Raw genomic sequence first — 21976 nt, forward strand, 5'->3', positions numbered from 1 at the left:
TAGACAGAGGGGAAGGGAGGGAGGAAGAGGGGGAGAGGAACATTACTGTGTGGTTGCCTCTTGAGTGCCCCCTACTCAGGACCTGGCCCAAAACCCAGGCATTTGCCCTGACTGGGAATTGAACTGGTGACCCTTTGCTTTCTAGTCCAGTACTCAATCCACTGAGCCACACCAACGAGGGGAATTGTATTTTCTTAAATTGCTAGCATTCAACTAAATCCAGCAATGCCTCTTTAAGAAATGTTATGTCATCTTTTATAATAGACAGACTGTGAAAGTATTTTTTGTTCAAAACATATCAAAACCTCATTAATAATGATTTTAAGTATTTAATTTTTTAAAAAGATTTTATTTTTATTTATTTATTTATCTTTAGAGGGGAAGGGAAGGAGAGAGGGAGAGAAACATCAATGTATGGTTGCCTTTCGTGGATCCCCTGCTGGGAACTTGCCTGCAGGGAACCAGCCTGCAACCCCGGCATGTGCCCTAACTGGGAATCGAACCGCAATTGTCTGGTTTGCAGGCCCGAGCTCCATCCACTGAGCTACAGCAGCCAGGGCCTGATTTTAAGTATTTACTTTGACATTAGTTAGCATAATATTAAATGTGATTTTTAAAAGTCTTATTTATGCAACATGTTTGATATATCTTGTTCACTCACATGAAATCATGTTGTATTTTTCTGAATAAGATAAATTTCATGGTGGGAGTTAAACTGTCACAGACAAGGAATAAGTCTTTTGCAATAAGTGTTAAGTATACCACTTGTTTGCATTTATCATTTATACTTAAACCATTGCTTTGCTAATACCTCAAAATTTTAATTGAAATAATATGCATATTAATAGTTTGATTTTTAAAAGAAAATTATTCAGACATTCTTAATTGTTAAAAAAGTTACTCCAAATTTCTGGCTAATTCAACTTATTTCATTTTTTTCTTTATTGTTTTGAGTTGGCCAAAAAGCCCAGTTAGTCTTTTCCATAAAATAAAAGACACATTTTTTATTTTCACCAATAACTTTATTGATTTGGATATTTTGAGTATGTGGGCCATCTCCCACATGGGCTTCTAGTGGGTAGAGGCCAGGGGTGCTGCTAAACATCTTCCAATGCTTAAGACAGCCCCACAGCAAAGAATTATTTGGCCAATATGTCAACAGTACCAAGAAACTTTGCAAGTCACTTTTGACATGTTTGATCAGTCATAGTACCTTCTCCATACACTGCACAATATTCTTTGCATTTCTGTTGTGTTTTTACCTTTCTTGAAATAATAATACATAATACACCAAAAATGTTATGTATCTTCTTCTATGTTCAATATCAAAATGGCTGCGCCCAAAATCGCCAATTTTGATGTTTAAATGCACACTGCTATGACAGCTGTCACAATAAAATCTAACAAAATTGTTTTAAATGAAGCTGAAGACAGCTAAGCACTAATAGAGCCATCATATGGAAAAAAACCTAAATTACCTTTATAGCCAACCCAATACATACATTCATTTAAAAATTTTTAAAAATGATAGCACCAAAATATTCCTAGAAGATCAATAGAAAGCTCTTTGAATAAGGAAATAAGGAAATTTCCACCCCTGAGATTAAGGTAAGAGGAAAACAAAGTTTATATAAAGTATGGGAGACTATTTAATGAGATCAATTATAAGGTGTTTTAGGTGAGCAATTTTCCCTAAGACCTCTTTATTTAAACAAAAATCTCAAGAAATTTTTCAAACAGATAGCAAATACTGACATGCATATACTCAAGATCCAAATTTAATAAATATTATCCTTTTTGTTATTATGAAGACTCCAATTGAACAAATGTTATAATTTTAAAATTTTTATGCATCTCCCTGTTTTCCAAAGATAACCACTAAGCAGACATAACTTCATCTGTTTGCTCTCTGCCGGGAATGCTCTTCTCCAATCATCAACAAGACATACTTCTTTTAATTCATGTCTTCACTTAAATGTCGTTTGTTAGAGAAGTCTTTTCTGATGACCGTAATAACAACAAGAGCCCATCTCCACCAGCACGCTTCTATTTCCTTACCCTGCTCTGTTTTTCTTCATAGCAATAATCAGTACTTGGCACGATTATATGAACCACATTCTTTGTTTTATTAACTGCTTCTTCTGCCAGAAAGTAAACTCCACGAAAGTTTGATTTGTTCTTTGCATCATTTTCATTCCCTATAACAGAGTCTCACACAGCACACACTCAAGGATTATATGTTCATTTCATGAATAACTCAATCTTTAAATTTACCTTAGTGTATAGTTTCTCTCCCCAAAGAATTTATAGCTATATATACACCCCCACTAGAATGTTTGAAAGATCTTGTTTCCTCACATTCTTATCTATATTGGTGTTATTAAATTCTCACATTTTTTGCCAGGCTTATGGCTGTGAAATGCTGTCTTACTCTTTAAATTTGCATTTCCCTGTTTATTAGTGAGATGAAGTATTTTTTTGTATATTTGTTGCTATTTAGATTTAAAAAAAATTTTTTTTTGCGTGTGTGTGAATCCCTTGCACATTTTCCTGTGGGGTCTTTTTCAACAATTGTTTGCTTATTTATTTAATTATTGATAAATGAGAGCTTTCTTTGTACATTCTGGATACAAATCTTTAGTTGCTAATAGACTATAATTTAACTTTTAATTTGTGATGAAATATCTTTAACTCATTCATTGTCTTTGTTCATTTTCTTTTATGCCTCATGCTTTTTTTACCCCAATGCTTAAAGATATGCTTTTGTTTTGACGGGTTTTCCTTATATTTTTGAAGTTTTTAGTTCTATATTATATCCTTTGATCTATTTGGATGTTTTTGTTGATCCTTGATGTTGTGGTGTAAAATGTAACTTCATTTTTGTTCAGGTAATCAATCTTCTCAGTGTTCATTATTGAACTGCCTGTCCTGGTCCCACTCTTCTGTCCCACTAGCCCCATCAGCCATCACCAATGTCAGCTCCTGTGCACCTGCAGCCCCACGTCCAGTGCCTGGTTGACACGTGTGGCCCTGGCCAAGGTCTAACCACTGTGGCGTTTGGGGGTTTGATATTGGGTGTGGTGATTCTCCCTGTCTTGCTGTTTTAAAATTGTAATTGTTAACTATTTGTCAATTCATATCAACTTTAAGATGAAGACTGTTTGTAGAAAAAACTTTTGAAGATTTTATATTATTAATTATGAATTACTTGACATTTTTATAATAACAGCTTTTTCTAGCTTTCTAAGAAATACAATTTTTCATGTTTTGGCGCTTGCATCTTTAATTAAGTTATTTAATTTTCTCCATGAAAATGCTGAGCAACTTTTAATTTCACCCTATAATGTTTGGTTTTGTTATACTTGTTTGCATTTTGCTTTTGAGGCTAGGACTCTTTATAAAATGATTCTTAAATAGTGTTTACTGATTTATATCAACTCTCTTGATTTTTATGTATTGATCTGTGTCAGATAAACTTGCTGCATTCTATTATGGATTTTATAGATTACTTCTATCAATTTTCATGTTTTTTTTGTAAGGACTTTAACATTACTTCTAAATGATGCTAATTTATTGCATCATTTTATTGTTTGCTGCATAATTTTATTGTTTGTTCATTTATTTTATTGTGCTCTTGAATATAAGTATTAATAGGGGGCATTCTTGTCTTATTCCGATCTTTAAGAAGAGCACATATAATGTTTCATCAATCAGTATATTTTTAGGAGATGGCCTTTGACATGTTAATGAATTCCTCACTCTTCCCATTTTACTAAAATATATTATATTTTGAATCAATGCTAAGTCATAGCAATTTTTCACATATATTGATATATTTTATTTTTTCATCTTCTCAACCATTTCTTTATTTTTTGTTTTGTTAATTTCTGCTCTAATATTTTTACCATGATTATTCATTTCAGTTTACACTATTATTGTTTTAAATTTTATTAATTGAATGCTCTCATGTAAGTGCTATTCTTGATGTTGTTGAAAACTCCGTCCGTTTTTTTATCTCTGCCTCTGTAGTCTTCTTTTTTGTTTCCTATTGATTTTCATGTAGATTACCTTGTTTGAATACTATTGCATGGGAATACTAAAAAAACAGAAGGCCCCAGTGTAGCATATATGCTGAATTCCATTATCGGGAAGATTGAGTACCTGCGTATTGGCTATGAGCTCATGGTTTGGACTACTGATTTAAAACCAGCAAGGAGTTGGTGGATATCTTTCATAGCTAGGACCATCTTTCTTTGGCAATGAAAGAATTATGGCACTGGCAACAAACAGGTGTGCCAAGAACAAGTCTAAATGAATGACCCACATATAACTGTGGAAAGAAGAAACAGTCATTGGAATCAATTAATGAGTGAGGTAAAATAATTTAATCAAATGTACAATTTAGACTTAAAAGATTTATGACTCAGAGGACAGACAGCATTTAGGGCTAATATATTTGTGGGAAGTTTAATATTATAGTATGGACTTTCCCTGTGCTTTTGAATAATGTATAGCAATTGGAATGTAATATTTAAAAGGAATATCCTTGAAGTTGAAGTAAATAGTATGATTAAAACATGAGGGTATAAGGTATGCTCAGGGGATCATAAGAAGATCAGCTTAACTAGAGGCTCAGAAAAGTCTTGGTAAGTAATGGCAATTTTCATTGTATATGGCCTTGATTTACTACCAAATGAAATAAAAAAAATAGTTTGTGGGCAGGGAGCTAACAGGGTAAAGATGGTAATGATGAAGATCATTACCAGCACTTTCCATGAGTGATGTAAATGAACCCTCAGAAAAATCTTGAGGGGTCATCACCATTATTAGATCATCATCACTGTGGGGAGTAGTCCTTGTTTTTATTGTCATATTCTAGTTGTAGATACATAGGGAGCTTATCAAACGTGACTAAGCTCTTACATCTAGTAGATAACAGAGGTAGGACTTTTAACAGACACTATGCTTCTTCAGAAATAATGATCAAAATTAGTCTGATGTCGTCCATTGAATGGACTTGAGAAAGTGAGATCACATTGGGGGTTGTCACTGGGAGGCGGCAGACTAATTCTGCTGTGCAGTGATGGAAGCCTGATCTCGGGAAGTAAAAAGTCAGAGGGCTCCAAGGTTCCAAGTGGGGGTGGCTGGGGCAGTGGGACATTAATTCTGCTGCCCTTGTAAAATTAGGTTTTTTTTCCCTTTCTGTCTTTTTTGGTTCTATTCCTCTTCTCGCTCTCTCTTTATCTTTCTTTTTGGCAATCGATTTGTGAATGACAAATATTAAGGATTAGATATTTTTATTTTTTTTCACTCAGGTCCTAAAAATAACTACATACTATTGCAAAAAACAAACAAAAAGCCCATGTTTTTGAGAAACCGTGGAGGATTTCAGGTACGCTTTCACTCCACAGCAAAGCCAAGATTCACTGACAAATCATGTTAGAACATTGCATAATCTTGATACATATCTGGATTTGAGGCAGACAGATTATTTAGAAATTTACATTTTAAAACTACTTCAATTTAGAATCAATACATTAATTCTTTTAGTAATAAGGGGGGGGGATAGGGACAAATGTAATTGAACAACAACAGCAAAAAAGTAATGAGAAAGTCTTACCTTATAGGTTTCTTTGCTAACAAGTCACTCAACCACCGACTGTGGGGATGTAAGTATAGGAAAAACTTCCAGTAACTACTATACCTATGGAACTTGAGACAAATCACTTTACCCTTTACCTCTGTCTCTCCCATATGTAAACTGAATATAGTGATACACTATTTCTTTTCTCTAAAGATTTTATTTATTTAATTTTTAGAGAAGGGGAAGGGAGGGAGAAAGAGAGGGAGAGAAACACTGATGTGTGAGAGAGACCGATCCATTGCTCCTTGCACACCGACAACCAGGACCTGGCCCACAACCCAGACATGTGTCCTGACCATGAATCGAACCAGTGACCTTCCAATCTGCAGCATGACACTCAACCCGCTGAGCCATACCAGTCAAGGCTGATACATTATTTTTTTGTCTGCTCATATCCTATGTAAAAGTGAACACATCTTTATAGTGGAATACTGGAATATACCAATATAAAAGACCAATAATTCATACCTGTTTAGATCTCAGCACTAAAGCTTTCCTACTGGGTGAGGTCTTTTGAGAAGTCACTGTGGTGTGTAAGGTATTTATGTGAGAAAGAAGCCAATGGAGGTAGGAGGAGCCACCTTGAGACCACAGGGCAGTTCACAGCCTACACAAAAAGAGAGGGAAAGAAGAAGCATTGAACTGAAAGAATTTTAGACAGCAGTCCAATTGCAAGAAACATCCATCCAGGCCAATGGGGAGTCCTGATGCCAGAGCTTCCCATTCGAATTCCCCATCTCACTGGGAGGTGCCCGCCTCAGTTCCGCTCGCATGCTCAGTCACCAGCTGGGAGTGGACTGAGGAAAACAGCCTCCAGGGAGCAAGTACAGAGAGGCTACAGAGGACATCTACACTCAGTATCTGATAAAAAACATCACTATTTTCAACTTTGTTCATACTGAATCTGCTCCAAACTATCTTTATGCCTCCTAGTCTATCATTGTGTTCTATAATGCTAGCCAATTTCTGTCTTCTGCCCCATGGCCAGTCCTGGACATGTTGGTCAGCTATTTCAACTGCATCTCAATGAATTAGGTTTCCCCTCATTGTCTCCTGGGAATACCCACTGATTCCAAACTGAGTAACTCTAAGAATTCCTTTTCTAAGTTCTTGCTGTGCCCAAGGTTTCTGGAGAGTGTCAGGTAACTTTTACTTGAGATCACAAGAAAGGAATTCAGCTTCATTAAGATGACTGATTTTGGAGTTAGATCTAAGTGGAGTTTCAATCTTGGCTCTATAGTGTACTACCTGTGTTAATTTGGGTAAATTGTACAACCTTTTATGCCTAATCTGAAAACTAAAGATGAAGGTATTTCCTTATAATAATGTGAACATGGCATGTAGTTGTTGCTTAATGAATGATAGGTACATCACTAATAATTTTAGCTAGGACTTAGGATTTTCTACACATTTCCACATTTTTGACTCCTTATTTTATTCTCACTGGAGTTCAAACCTAGTTCCACTTTTTCCAACTCACATAATCTTGGGCTTGCCTCTCCTACATTATTGTGATTCAGCATTTCTTGAGAACCTACTATGTTCCAGGAACTGCTTCTCACAATGGGTTTATGGTAGAGTCAAACAGATCAAGTCCACTTACGCTTTTCACTCTTCACCTGCATGAGTCTGCAAAGACCACTCCTATTGTACCACGCAAATAAGTGCTTCCTGTTTACCTTGGCGTATGGAACCCTGCCCATCCTTTAAGGTCTAACACGAATGCACTGTTTGCCTTTTGATCCTCTTCGACATGTATTCCTGCAGATATAATAAGCTTTCTTTTTTGTCTGAAACACAGTTGAATATTTTATTTATTTATTTATTTATTTACTTACTTACTTACTTACAATTCACCTTATACCGTGTTGTATCTTCTCATCTCACTCATAAGGTTTTGAGGTCCTGGAGGATCCAGACTTGCTGCATACATATTTATATTCTACAGGATACTGAGCACGCTGCTTTACTCAATAAGTATACGTTAAAAGAATAAATTAGTTGCAATCTCCCTGTCTTCAAAAGTGATTACTTATCACTAAGGTACACCAATAAAGTAATAAACTCCGCATCCTGTCTGAGTAGTCTTCAGGAATACAAAGTAATTGCTACGTGTGCAACTAATTTCTCTTTCTCTCTCACCTGGTTACTCCATTAAGGGAGTCATACCTCTGACCCAGGCACAGGGCATGGGGCATCCAAGCCATGGAGACCTGGCTTTCTCTGCAGATGTTTACTGTCTTAGAGACTGATTATAATGTGAGATACAATAAATTTTAGCTAGGAACTTAGATGAAAAAGATGCCCCAAATAGAAAATTGCTAAGTGAGCTACGGGTTTATATTTTTATGGAATATTCTTTATAAAACCTTAAGAAACTCAGGTAGTTTCCATCCTAATATCTCCCTGAATTTTAGCATGGTAAATATAATCATAGGTTTTTAGAGGAAGTTTCAAAATTATAAAAAGCTTGTAGAAATAGTTTGTTTATTTCTCTTAAAGCTGTTCAGGCTGCCTAACATCAAATTTGTTTGATTGGGAGTAGAGTTTTGAATCATAAGTGAGTATAAATTACAATATTGTAAATAATATTTGCTTGGTGAAAAATGTTTTTAAAACATGATAAAGGGGGATTCAGTGTTTTCTTTTTCTTTTTTTAAAAAAGATTTGCAATGCATCATGCCTGTGTTAAGAGGTGTGATTCTTATTTTAAGCCCAAGTAGTAGGTGCCATGTGTATGTTGGCTGAATGACGATGGTTGGAGAGGCCACTTGCCTATGAAGTTTTATGAAATACGGATTTTTAAAATGTAGCTTTGGAAAGAAAAGGCAATTAAATATAGGAGTGCATGCTGCTCTCGGGAATTTTAGATGTTCAAGTGGGCAACACGAGTGCAGTTTTAGAAAGTTAATTTAATTACACAATATAATAATAATAGGAAGTTCAGTGATATATAACTTTTACATATTGATTATGTTTCTAGGTTTTATTTCCTGTTAGCACTCTGCTCCAGCTCAACCGAGACAGGAAAACCGGTACATTCATTATGATTAGAAAGGACTCTTTTGCCATTAGACCATGCTAAATTGATAGTTTTAATAGCCTGACAAGAGGCCCAGTCATCATTACCTGGAGGGAATTAAATCATCCGAAGATGGTTATTCTGTTCTGAGGCAAAGTTTGAGATGATGTTTGAGAGTCTAAGTCTTACTCCTCAAGTGGAAAAGCGTAGTTTTGCTGCAGAATTGAAAGTTTCCGCCCTCAGGGTGGATGTGTGAGATTAGGAGTTGTGCAGGAGGAGGGCTTGCGAAGGAAATTCAAAGAGTAAAGCTGATGAGCTCTGAAGGGAATTCGAATCAGGTCCTCAGATTGGGTCATAAATGCTTATATTTTAGGGACCTTTACAAATACACAGAAGTTAAAGAGGAAGAAGCACAAGAAAGAGCAGAGTACAAAGTGTTCTAGAAAAATATGTCAGAAGAAGTACAGAACTCGATGGCTTGTCCAGCATAACATTTGTTGAGTTATAAATAAAATACTAATTTTTGGAACAATTTTGGTGGTGACTGAATTTTTTTGCAACGTTTCTTTAATGATGATTCATGGAGCCTGAGTGTTATATTTCATTAACATTCCATAATTCTAGGAAATGATTTCAGTAACAATGGAAATTCCTCTTTGCATTTTGGGCTGGCTGCCACAGTTTAGTTCTAGACAGGGTGAGTCCCTATGCGGTTGATATGATTCTCTTATAGAAAAGACACCATGGCAGGTGCAAATGGGGATGAACAGAGACTTGTCATGAGGTGGTGAACACACAGTACAGTGTACAGATGATGTGTTGTAGAATTGTGCACCCAAAACCTGTATAATTTTGTTATCCAATGTCACCCCAGGAAATTCAATGTAAAAATCTTGTAAGAAATGAGTTACTGGAGAGTGTGAATTTGTAATGAGAATGAATTTAATGTGTGAGTCATGAAAGAATTCCCCCCATAACCAGGCTATTATTTATATTTAAACTTTTGCTGCTTATAATCCACTGTGCCATAGTTAAAACAATTTTGTGCAACTTGAAATACCTTTTTGAAAGTTGACTTATATTTTTCACACAAATTTGTAATCATCCAGGCTTAACTATCATTACTTGGAATATTTCATATTGATTATGTGTCTCCCTTTAGCACTGGTATTGTTCCACAATATTATAATAATTGTTCTCAAGGTGAGGTAGACTCCTAAATTAGTATTTTTCTCCATTACTTTAAATATTTATATCAAGCATATGTTTTACTTTTATATGAATATGCGGCTACAGCCAGGCTGTAAAAAAATAGACAGGAAATAAAAATTATTAGTTCAATATAATACTGATAGGTAGTACTCATATTGTGGCTACTATTTTTCAGACCATGTTGTAAGTGCTTTACATTTATTAATTCATTTAAGCTTCAGAATAACTGTATTAAATCGAGATTGTTATTGCTTATACCTATGAGTGAGAAAAGTGAGGAACAGAGAGGTTAAGTTTTGTTTTTCCTAAGTAAACATGGCCAGAAGGGGGCAGAGCCAGGGTCTGGAGCCAAGCAGCCTGATGGCTGGGTCTCCCTACTTTCCATTTCTGTAGCTAAACTATTCTTGGTTAAGCCAGGGTTAGAGTAAGGAGCTATGTTACTCCAATGCTATATTTTAATATGATTATTTATTAATGCAGACATTCTCTTGTACTAGATTATGAATTTGTAAGTACAAGAACCATGTTTTATTAACTCTATCATATGTAGTGCTTAACAAAATTTTTAATACTTGGAATTACAGCTTATTATTGCCACGAGATAGTCTATCCAGGAGATTTCTATTTTGAAGTCATTGGTTTTAGATTAAAAAAATAATAAGAATTGTTACTTATAAAAAGAATATTGTATTTATGATGTTTCTATTTCTTAACTGTTTTTAAGAATAAAATAGCATGAATGAGTCAAACTATTTTTGACTGATATAGGATAATTTTAGAATCACATTATTTGGTTGAAATTCCTTTCTTTTTTAAAGAAAATACTCTTTTTCTACAGGGTGCTGCTTTAATTAGAATGCTGGCTAATTTTATGGGCCATTCCGTGTTTCAGAGGGGTTTGCAGGTAAGTAATATACTTCCTATTTTCTCTTATCTTTTTCCTTGTCATTATATTTATTTTAAAGATTTTTTACAGCTTGGAAAATTGCTAATACAAAATTTCTGATTTTGATGGAAAACTTTAGGATGAGTGAGGTAAGCAGTATCTTACACTATGACAAATGAAAAAGGTAAGGCACCACACCAACTGATAAAACTCAAACTGTTGTAACCCTTAGAATCTTTTTATTATACAATTTTAAAATTGAAGTAAGCTTCAAATCTATCAGATCATAAAACATTTACAAAATATTTTCAAGTCAACTTCCTTTTTCTTCCATTTAAAATTTTACATAAAGTGAAAACAAAGTATGTTAACCTTACTAAAATATGTATTTAAGAAAAATCTTAGTGTCTTCTTTCAGATATGTGCCTTTTATGTTGTTTTGTTGTTGATATGCATACATCATTATTTGTTCCACAGCTATTTAAATATTTTAAAATTAGAACATACAATATTTTACATAAGGGAGAAAAGGAAGTTGTTTTATCATAAAAATTTAGAGTATGAAGTATGGAATCCGAGAGTGCATTCTTAGAAAAGAAGGACGGTTAACTCTAGAAAGCAAATACAAATATAAAAACATAGAACTTTTGTACCATTGAATCTGTTGAAGTAACGCATGTTCCTAGCAGCTGTGATTGATGAATTATTTATGATGCATTCTGCTACTTAGAAGTGTCCTTTAAAGCAAATTGATGTTCACCTGAAATACAATTATGCTAAGACAGAGAGAGTAATCAATCTTATCTGTTCTTACTAAGCTTTTCATTTTGAAATTTAAATAAACTACATATAGGATCAGGTCATAGTTTAGTAGTATAATTCTATCTTTACCGAAAATAAACTAAAAAGTAAAATACAGAGCAAGAGTTAAATATGTTATGATAAAGCTTTATTTACTTAATACAACACAGAAAAAATATCAATCTCTTGAAGAATAATTTTCTGAGAAAATATTTTTTACACATTTGTTGCAACAGAGGTTGTAATTTACTTTCATCAGCTTTTTCTATCAGGGACACCTTCAGAACACCGGAGTCCCACCACACCTGTTGGTTTGGTGCTCAAGTCTCTATTCTGATCAGAGTCTGAAAAATCTTTTTTCCCCCAAGGAGTGCCCTCCTTGGGTACCAACTTTCTGCAGTCATGTCCCTTCTCATCCCCACTCCTTTGTTTTTTCCCGCTGAAGCTGTAGCATAACAGCTCCAGACAGCACCTAAGCTTTCATAAAGGCAACACAACTTTAATATGATTTCCTGGTAGCAAGTTGATGTGACATAATTTTCTACATACAAGTTTCATTATTTTTTTCATCTGCATGTGTAGAATTGCTTGGAAGATTGATTAACTATAGATATATTACTTGGAAAAGACTATTGTTTTTGCAACATTTTTTTATCCTGTCATGCTTTCTATGGTATGCAAAATACATCAATTTTTAATTCACCCAATTCTACTGACCCAGTCTGTTCAATTTTATCTGAAACAAACTATTTGCCCTCCGTGTCCCATATATTAAACTTTCATTTGAAGCTTGTGTTAACGTGTGCCTTTATGTTCTGATACTTGATTTAGTTAATTTTCAACTGAGGGACGGTATGCTCGTCAACATTGCATTTCATTTGCCTTCTGACATTTCATTGATCAGACAGATCTGTACCCTTCAGTACTTCTTTGCAGCTTTATTCATGCTCATCACTCAAACTGATTTAGTGTATCATCAGCAGTTTGGATTAGTTTACAGTAGCTCCCTATGTCTAGGTGATAAATTATCATCTCTTGTACATGAAGATGTATGGGATACATTTTGGAAATGACCTCCTGAACAGACACTTTATGTCACGGTGCTGAGTGGTCACAGAGTTGATATTAATATGTTCTCCACCCACAGGCTCTAGGGAGTCTTGGTTTCATAGTCTTGTTGAAAGAGCTAATCTGGACTGTCAGTGCTTACCTCTGCTGGAAAATCTATTAATTGTTTTTACATTAACCATGGCTATTTCCATGTTGACAAATGGAAGTTCGTATCCACAGACAGACACAGGGTTCGATTTACAGGTGGGGGCAATTCCAAATTGCAAACATTATGTTTTTTATATATTTTCTCCTGTTCTTTTTTCCTCCTTCTCACCCTCTTTCCTTCCTTTCCTTTTCCTTTATATCTGCTCCTTCTTCTCACCCTTGTCCCCTTTATTTTACCTTCACTCCTTTTTCCCCTTTCTCCTTCATAGTTGGTCTTTAGCTCTCATGTTTTATGTAGGAACAATAATTAATGTGTTTTCTTCTAAAATTTGGATTATCATTAAATTTTTATATATATTTTTTGACTCAGGCTCTTTTATAAACACATATATTTGTCAGTAAGAAGGGACTGAAGACTCTCTGAAAAGGTTTGCTCCTAATTGCCACATTAGACTTTCTAATTGCTGACTTAGTAGATAGAAGACAGTTTCATACTGAATAATCACAACATTCCTTAGCCTGATAATCTTGATACATTTTTGTCTGATCCCCCTTACTTCTTGAGTAGTTCCCCTTAAGTCTTGCATAGTTCTCTTTAAGATTGAGAATGAGACAGGGATGTCTGCTTTTAAATCTCTTATTTAATCTAGGACTGGAAGTCCTAGACACAGCAATCAGATAAGAAGAAATAAAAGGCATCCAAATTGGAAAGGAAAGAGTGAAGCTGCCATTATTTGCAGATGACATGATACTGTACATAGAGAATGCCAAAGATTCCACCAAGAAACTACTAGAACTGATAAACGAATCCAGCAAAGTACCAAGATACAAAGTTAATATCCAGAAATCATTTACATTTTTATTTGCCAATAATGAACCAACAGACAGGGAAATGAAGAAAACAATCCCATTTACCATTGTTACAAAAAGAATAAAATGCTTAAGAATAAACCTAACCAAGGATGCAAAAGACCTGTACTTGGGAGATTATAAGACACTGAAGAAAGAAATAGAAGAATATGCAAATAAGTGGAAGCACATACTGTGTTCATGGATAGGAAGAATAAACATCATTAAAATGTCCACACTACCCAAAGTAATTTATAGATTCAGTAAAATATCTACCAAGATTCCAGTGACATATGTCAAGAACTAGAACAAATATTCCAGAAATTTATATGGAACCAAAAAATGCCCAGCATAGCAATAGCAATCTTGAGAAAGAAGAATGAATTGGAGGAATCACACTACCTAATATCGAACTATACCATAAGGCCATGGTAATCAAGACAGCATGGTACTGGCATAAAAACAGATCAATAGAAGAGAATGTAGGGCACAGAAATAAAGCCACACCTTTATAATTAATTAATATTCAACAGAGGAAGCAAACATACACAATGGTCTAAAGATAGTTTACTAAATAAATGGTGTTGGGAAAATTAGACAGATATGTTCAGAAAATGAAACTAGACCACCTTCTTACACCACACACAAGAATTAATTCAAAATGGATCAAAGACTTAAATATTAGACCCCAAACCATACAAATTGTAGAAGAAAACATCAGCAAAGTCTCAGACATTGTTCATAGCAACACTTTATCTGACATATCTCTCCAGCAAGGGAATCAAGAGAAAAAAACAAACAAATGCGACTACATCAAACTAAAAAGATTTTGCACAGAAAAGGAAATCATCCACCAAATAAAAAGACGACCCACAAAATGGGAGGATATATTTGCCAATACATTTGATAAGGGGTTAATACCCAAAATTTATACAGAACTTATAAAACTTAACACTGAAAAACCAAACAACCCAATTAAAAAAATGGGCAAAAGACTGAATAGACACTTCTCCAAAGAGGACATACACATGGCCAATAGACACATGGAAAGATTCTTGACACCACTAATCATCAAAGAAATGCAAATTAAAGTGATAGTGAAATATCATCTCACACTTGTCAGAATGACTATCATCATAAATCAACAGGTGCTTGTGAGGATGTGGAGAAAGGGGAACACTCTTGTGCTGTTGGTGCAAATGCAGGTCGGTGCAGCCACTGTGCAAAGCAGTGTGGAGGTACCTCAAAAAATTAAAAGTGGATCTGCCTTTTGACCTAGTGGTCCCACTTCTGGAAATATGTCCAAAGAAACCCAAAACACTACTTCGAAAGACCACATGCACCCCTATTTTCACTGCAACATTATTTACAATCGCCAAGATATGGAAGCAGCCCATGTGTCCATCAGTGGATGAGTGGATAAAACAACTATGGGACATTTATACAATGGAATACTACTGGGATGTAAAAAAAGAAGAAAATTTTATACCTTTGTGACAGTATAGATGGGCCTGGAGAACATTACACTAAGTGAAATAAGCCAGTCAGAGAAAGACAAATACCATATGATTTCACCCATATGTGGAATGTAATGAACAAACAACTAACAAGCAGAACAGAGACCAACTCATAGATGGAGAGCAGATGACAGCTGCAGGGGGCAGGTTAAAAGGTGGAGGGATTGAGCAAAAAAGAAAAAGGACACATGGACATGGACAACAGCGTGGTGATTGCTGGGGGTTGATAAAGGGGACTAAGTGGTAACAGAAAAAAATACAGTAAAGATTAAATAAAAAAATAAAAAATAAACAGCCTCAAAACATTTTTATATTTCATTTAATTCATTTAAATCCTCTCCTGAGGGCATGTTTATTAATTTTATGGTGGAGCTGGGGCAAAGACATCCATGTGAGACAGATACATCTATTAGGTGCCTTAGGTGCCTCTTATGCAGGCCCTGACTGGGAATCAAACCCACAACCTAGGTATGTGCCCTGACTGGGGACTGAACCAGCATCATTTTGGTGCACGGGGTGATGAGCCACCCAGCTGAGCCACGCTGGCCAGGGCTATCAAAACATTGTTTTAAAAATAGCATACAAGTACATAGAAGTTTTATTCCAGATGCCATCAATAAATTAGCTTCTAGTTTGATGTATAAATTGAAAGTAAAGAAAGAACCTACCAAGCTTGAACCTTTGTTTGACTTTTTATGCCACTTGTAAATAATGCTTTTTTAAAAACGTAGACATGTTTACATTTTTGAAAATTGTTCATTTCTACTAATTAAATAACCTATTCCACAAAATAATAACAGGCATATTTTTGGAAGCATGAGGCCATGGAATGAGTGGGGAGAAGTAATTCTAATTTCTGTTTCTAATTAATGGCAGATTTTCCACAAACCCTTCTTGACCTCTTCCTTTATAATTATAAAATGCAATAGTTGGATTAAATACTTCCTAAGATTCTTTCACCTTTTAGACTCTCTGAATCTAAGATTTATTTAATGCATTTTACTAGTTAGATAATTTGGGTTTGCTACTTCAATTTTTGAAAGCTGTTTTAATTTGATGAGAAAGTTTGTAACTTAAATGTGCAAAAGGGGATAACTCCTTGTTCTTGACTCTTCAGTTGATTATTGAATATTAACGCTATATGGCATTCAATGTACAATAGCTGATCCTTGAACAACATGGTTTGAACTGTGGACATCTGTTTATAGGCAGATTAAAAATAAATAAATACCTGTGCTGTATTCGATCCATGATTGGTAGCCCCAGATTCAGAGGGTTGACTGTATGCACTGATCTATTCCTGTAGCACATACAGGGGACTGCATCTGTAGAGGTTGGTATTCATGGGGGTCCTGGAGCCACCCCCATGGTTACTGAGGGATGACAAAGTTTTGGGGGAGTCAAAAGTTAGATGTAGATTTTGATTACAAGGGAGTTGGTGTCCCCTAGCCATTACATTGTTCAAGGGTCATCTATAGCACTAAAACTAGTCCAACCAAACCAGTACTTGTTGTAACTGGGAGTTTTTCCTGGTAATATGTTTCTCTTGTCAGTTTTAAGAAACAATTTATATTTACTTTGCTTTTTAGTGACCATTCTTATTTTGTTACACTTTCATACTTTGCTCTGGATACTTTATAATCAGGGGTGTCCATCCCACCGCCTGTGGGTGGTATGCAACCCAGGATGGCTAAAAATGAGGCCCAACACAAAATTGTATGTTTACTTAAATCCTTTGTTTTGCTCATCAGCTTTCATTAGTGTTTGTGTATTTAATGTGTAGCCCAAGATGACAACTCTTCTTCCAGTGTGACCCACAGATGCCAAAAGGTTGGACAGCCCTGATGGTTATTTTCTATGACATTTTCTAAGGACTTACTTTCTAGTCCATTTTCTAAGGATTTTTGATGTTTTATGATGATTTTCAGTATGTATGGTACGTTGTCTTTACTAAGGACAGAATTTCTGTTTGTGTTCCTGAAATCTGCTGAAATTGACTCTGCTTGTGGGTCTGACTGCATTGCAGTGGTTAGAGGTGGGGCTGGAGGAGAACTGGTCTCTCCTTGATAAGTGTCGTCACAGGGGATTTAAATGAGGGGTAACTGACTTTTTCAGAGATAGGAAGAGAAACCAAGGGAAACTCAGTGGAATTTAGACTTTGAATGTGCCCATTCCAATTCTCAGTGTCCCACAATTTCTGAATCAGTGCTCTAAGGAATAAAACCATGACATTTATTGAAGTTGTAATTTTACTACTCAGAATTTCACACCTTAGCTCACTTTTCAATTATATTGATTCTAAGGCTCAATAAGATACAAGAGACAATACAAGAGAAAATCTCTGATTCCCTAATGATACCTTCAGCTGAGAATTTAAAGCACTGAGATTATAGTTTTCTTTTAATAATCTCTCCAGTCTAGTCAGCAATAACCACTCTTGTTATAGATTTTATAACTCTCCATTCTCCTGTAATGTTCCATGGAACCACTAATTTGTTTTCCCAAAGCCTATTCTTCAATTTAGGCAACTATAAACAATAATTTAATAATCTGTCTTGGCCTTGAAAATCAAAGAGTGCCAGGATTTTGTTACCCATTATCAATGCTATTACTTCATTTAAATCTAATTGAGACAGGTAAACAATTGTAAACTTCCATTTTTGAAAGTCTGTTTCCTGGAATATACCACTTTTGGGTATGTAACACAGTAGACCAATCAAAAACCATTCTAGGCATATCAAGCAGAAAGGTGTCAAGGAACATGTATAAGGGACACACAGACAAAGCCAAAGAGGGGTAGGATTGAGTGTGGGCAGTGGGGATGGCTGGGGTGGGGGAGGAGTGGTGAGGGGAAAATGGAGACAACTGAACTTGAACAACAATAAAAATAAAAATAAAATAAAAAAACACTTGGAAGGACTAGAGAAGTCATAGTCAAGAAAACCATTGCTACCCTTGAGAAAATCAAGAAATTTGAATATCATAGGGAACTGATATCCATCGATTCTATGCAGGACAGCTGGGGGCCATTAGGTGGTGGTGCTTACCTTGGTCTCTGCCAAAGGCCACATGGCTGCTCATTGTTACCTGAGCAACGACGAGTCCTTCTTGTGTCATGCTTTCCATAGTTCTATGTGTGCTTTTCATGCAGAACTTAAGTATGGACCTAACTATCAAAGGATTCCAGTAAATGAAACTTGCAGCCTATTTAATGCATGACAGTGTAGAATGCAGCAGAAATGGTGGTGGACAGGCAATCTGATACACTTAATCTATCAATTTCTTTGTTCTGTTGATTAAATTGTGTTATTTTTGTAGGTTGTTATATTAACATGTTGAGATTTAAAATATATAAATGCCTTTATTTATCTCTTCCTTGATATTTTTATTAAGACCACACAATACTTCTGTAGCTAGAGCAGGTATTTCCAACTGATTTTAGTAGTTTTGAAAGAATTTTATGATGGGAAGAATTGAGAAAATCAAACAATGACCGTAATTCACTTATTTTCTAACCACACTTCAATTGCCTGTGGTCTATAATCCAAGTTTACTCTAAATGAATGAATCGATTTAGTAGTGTCAGGATGAATAAGCACCAGTAATATGTCTAAAATTTTTTAATTTCTCAAGTTATTACTCTTCTAAGGTACGGAACTAAAGAAAAAAAATGGGGGAACTTACCATTGTGAATAACTATTCTGTTTTGTGTTTTTCTTTTATTAAGAATTTCAAAGACTTGGTTTGAATAATTGCAACTGTTGGCTCCTCATTCTACTTTCCTCGTCTCCAGGTGATTGGATCCTCGTGGAATATGACAAACGCAGGGAGAAAAATCTAAGCAGCAGTTTACCTAAGTTGCTTTTAATTTAAGACCAATTATGCATAGGACATCTGGAGAGTAAGATTATATGTTTTTTCTAGTCCAGGATTTTCTCCTGGCAAATATTCCAGTGAGTAAAAATGACTAAGAAAACAAATGCATGATACATTACTTGTAGGGACTTAGAGTCGGTGTGTAATAGGCAGTAGGCAGCTCAGCAGTTACCTTTAACTCCCACTTGTATACAGGCTCAAGTTACCCTTTTTATACATTATGTAATTCTTAGATTTATTACTTCCTATTTGTCTGTGGCATAAATATCTCCAAATTCCTTCCCAGGTCATGCTGAAAAACAAAATAAAATGAAACAAATGGCAAGATCACTTGGGAGGGGTGAGGGCTCCACATCTGTTTAATTACACACCATTTGAATGTGATTTGCTTATTATAATGTCTCAAGTGTAAGTAGATTCCTTCCTGACAGGACACTGGGGTGGAGTACATGCAGTGAAACCTCACTTCCATTCTCTTTTCCACTTGGGCAATTTTGAATGCCCAATGTTGTTATTGACTGTTGACTTTCATTTCCTATATGGTTCCCAGAATAGAAATATACTGCAAATTTGCCCTTCTTATGTTTTTTCTGTCTTTGGAAGTTCTTGAGTATTTTGTATATCCCTTTGAAATCTCCCTTGCTTGCATGAGTAAGTGCTTCCTCTAAATTCCTCCTTCAATAAAAACTGTTCATTCCAAAGCATCTTTCAGCAATTCTCACACCTTGCACATCTGAGGCCTCCTATTTTTTTTTTTTAAGATTTTATTTATTTATCTTTAGAGGGGAAGGGAAGGAGAGGGAGAGAAACATCAATGTATGGTTGCCTTTCGTGCATCCCCTGCTGGGAATTGGCCTGTAGGGAACTGGTGAGGCCTCCTATTTTTTGAGTGCATATACATTAAAAAAATTACACCCATATGTAGCAATGCTTATGCATACGATCCATAACCAGGATCTACTTCTTTTATATAATTTAAGTTCCTTTTGCTCAGATTCTCATTCTACATAACTATTATAGGCTTAATTTTAAAGTAATTCATGTAGTGACTCTTAGGTAGAATTTTGTACATGCCTTTGACCTTTATATTTCATTTTTACTTGTTTTAATCTTCCTAGTTACATTTTTTCTTTGATTTCCTGGAAATAAAAGAATAAAACTACATGAAATTCCTGGAATATATTAATAGGCTCAGCAGCTATTAAAATAATTAGTACACAGTACTATTGCTTTTTCTTTTCAAATAAAACAATATTGCCATAATGATTTGAGCCTCTCAGTACCATTATTCATGTTGTTCTGACTCAACACCAAGGAACTGAAATTATGAAGAAAGATCATTGTTAGGCTTAATAGAAACTCAAGTTCTGAAACCCACGTCAGAAAATAAGTCACCTTCCTGCTCAACCAATGGGGGTAATTCAGTATCATCTAAAATATGGTTGAATAAAGAAAGATTTCTCTTGATTAGTATTTAACTGCTCTTTTCCATAAGGTAACCTACAACAAGATATTTGGCTCCAATTATCAGAGTGGAAATTGCTTATGCAAATCAATGTAAGGCAATGAGGTGTGGATAAAAAGCAAAAGGGAAATATCACTATTATTGGTTTGTGCTCATAAAATTCTGATAGCCTGAAGGTAACGACAGACACAAAGCCGTAGGGGTTATTAGTACCAACAACATATTCAATAACTTGTGTTCCAGTGAGAAGTTATATGTTAACATGTGTACACAGGATTTTTATTTGATAACTTCTGGCTTACATTTGTGAAAGAGTGTTTGCTCACTTGCATGGAAGTTTCCAGATAAATGAAAAGTCAGAAAATAATAGATGAAACAGAGACAGTGTGTCAAAGTTAATTTCCATTCTGAAGAGATAGTATTGTTTTCATCCAGATGGTAGCTGAATCATGCTTAATCTAAAATGAATGACCGTAGGCAGTTTTTGCTCAAATTTTCCCATGTTTCACTTAAATCACTGTGCAGTTTTAGATGTGCTATAGGTAGAAAAGGTTAATACTTCAGAATAATTTGCTGTAATCACTTAATAACATATGAGAATTATATTCGACATAATTAGCATTTACTTCATTTAAAACCTAACTACACAGCTAAAATTAATGAGCATGTTATAGAGGGAAAAGTACTAATTTTAAGACAAGAGTTCATGGATTTGAGAATTAAGAATGTTATCTCTAATAAAAAACAAGTACTTATAAATATTAAACAAGAAACTATTCACATTTCTGAATCAGACAAATTACTTTTATTCATCAGTTTTGATTGATTGGTGTATATACATCCACGGATTGAATCCTTATCATTTTTTTCTTTTTTTTAAATTTTATTGATTATGCCATTACAGTTGTTCTATCCCCCCCTTCATTCCCCTCCACCCTGAACCCCCCTGCCCCCACCATTCTCCCTTTAGTTTATGACCACGTGTCTCAAGTTCTTTAGATTCTATATTTCCCCTACTATTTTTGCCTTCCCCCCTGTCTATTTTCAACCTGCCATCTATGCTACTTATTTTCTGTACCTTCTCCCCCCTTCTCCTCCTCCCACTCCCCTGTTGCTAACCCTCCATGAGATCTTATCATTTTGCCTTTGAATTGTTAACTGCCTACTCAAACTATATAGCATTAACTAAAAAGTCTTTCTTCTTAAAAAAATTTATTTATTTTTAGAGAAGAGAAGGGAGGGAGAAAGAGAGGGAGAGAAATATCAATGTGTAGTTGCCTCCTGTGTATCCTCAGTGGGGACCTGGCTTGCAACCCAGGCATGTGCCTCAGACTGGGAATCAAACTGATGAGTCTTTGATTCAGAGGCTGGAACTCAATTCACTGAGCTACACCAGCCAGGGCTAAAAAGTCTTTATTCTTAAAGATACATATCTCTATTTGGTCATTCTGCAGGTATTTACCCATCTCATGGGAGACTTTTTAAA

The 21976-nt window shown here is 35.2% G+C and overlaps 1 protein-coding gene across 1 annotated transcript in view; it reads left to right on the forward strand.

The window, feature by feature from the left end:
* Positions 1–21976, forward strand: part of TRHDE (thyrotropin releasing hormone degrading enzyme) — a 386150-nt gene that overhangs the window by 262647 nt on the left and 101527 nt on the right. The window contains exon 7 of the mRNA XM_037154152.2: positions 10717–10782. Coding sequence (XP_037010047.2) covers positions 10717–10782 — 66 coding nt within the window. The remainder of the gene's footprint in view (positions 1–10716; positions 10783–21976) is intronic.

The sequence above is a fragment of the Artibeus jamaicensis genome, unplaced genomic scaffold (genome assembly GCF_021234435.1).
Source record: "Artibeus jamaicensis isolate MK-2021 breed Jamaican fruit bat unplaced genomic scaffold, CSHL_Jam_final contig_233, whole genome shotgun sequence".
NCBI lineage: Eukaryota > Metazoa > Chordata > Mammalia > Chiroptera > Phyllostomidae > Artibeus > Artibeus jamaicensis.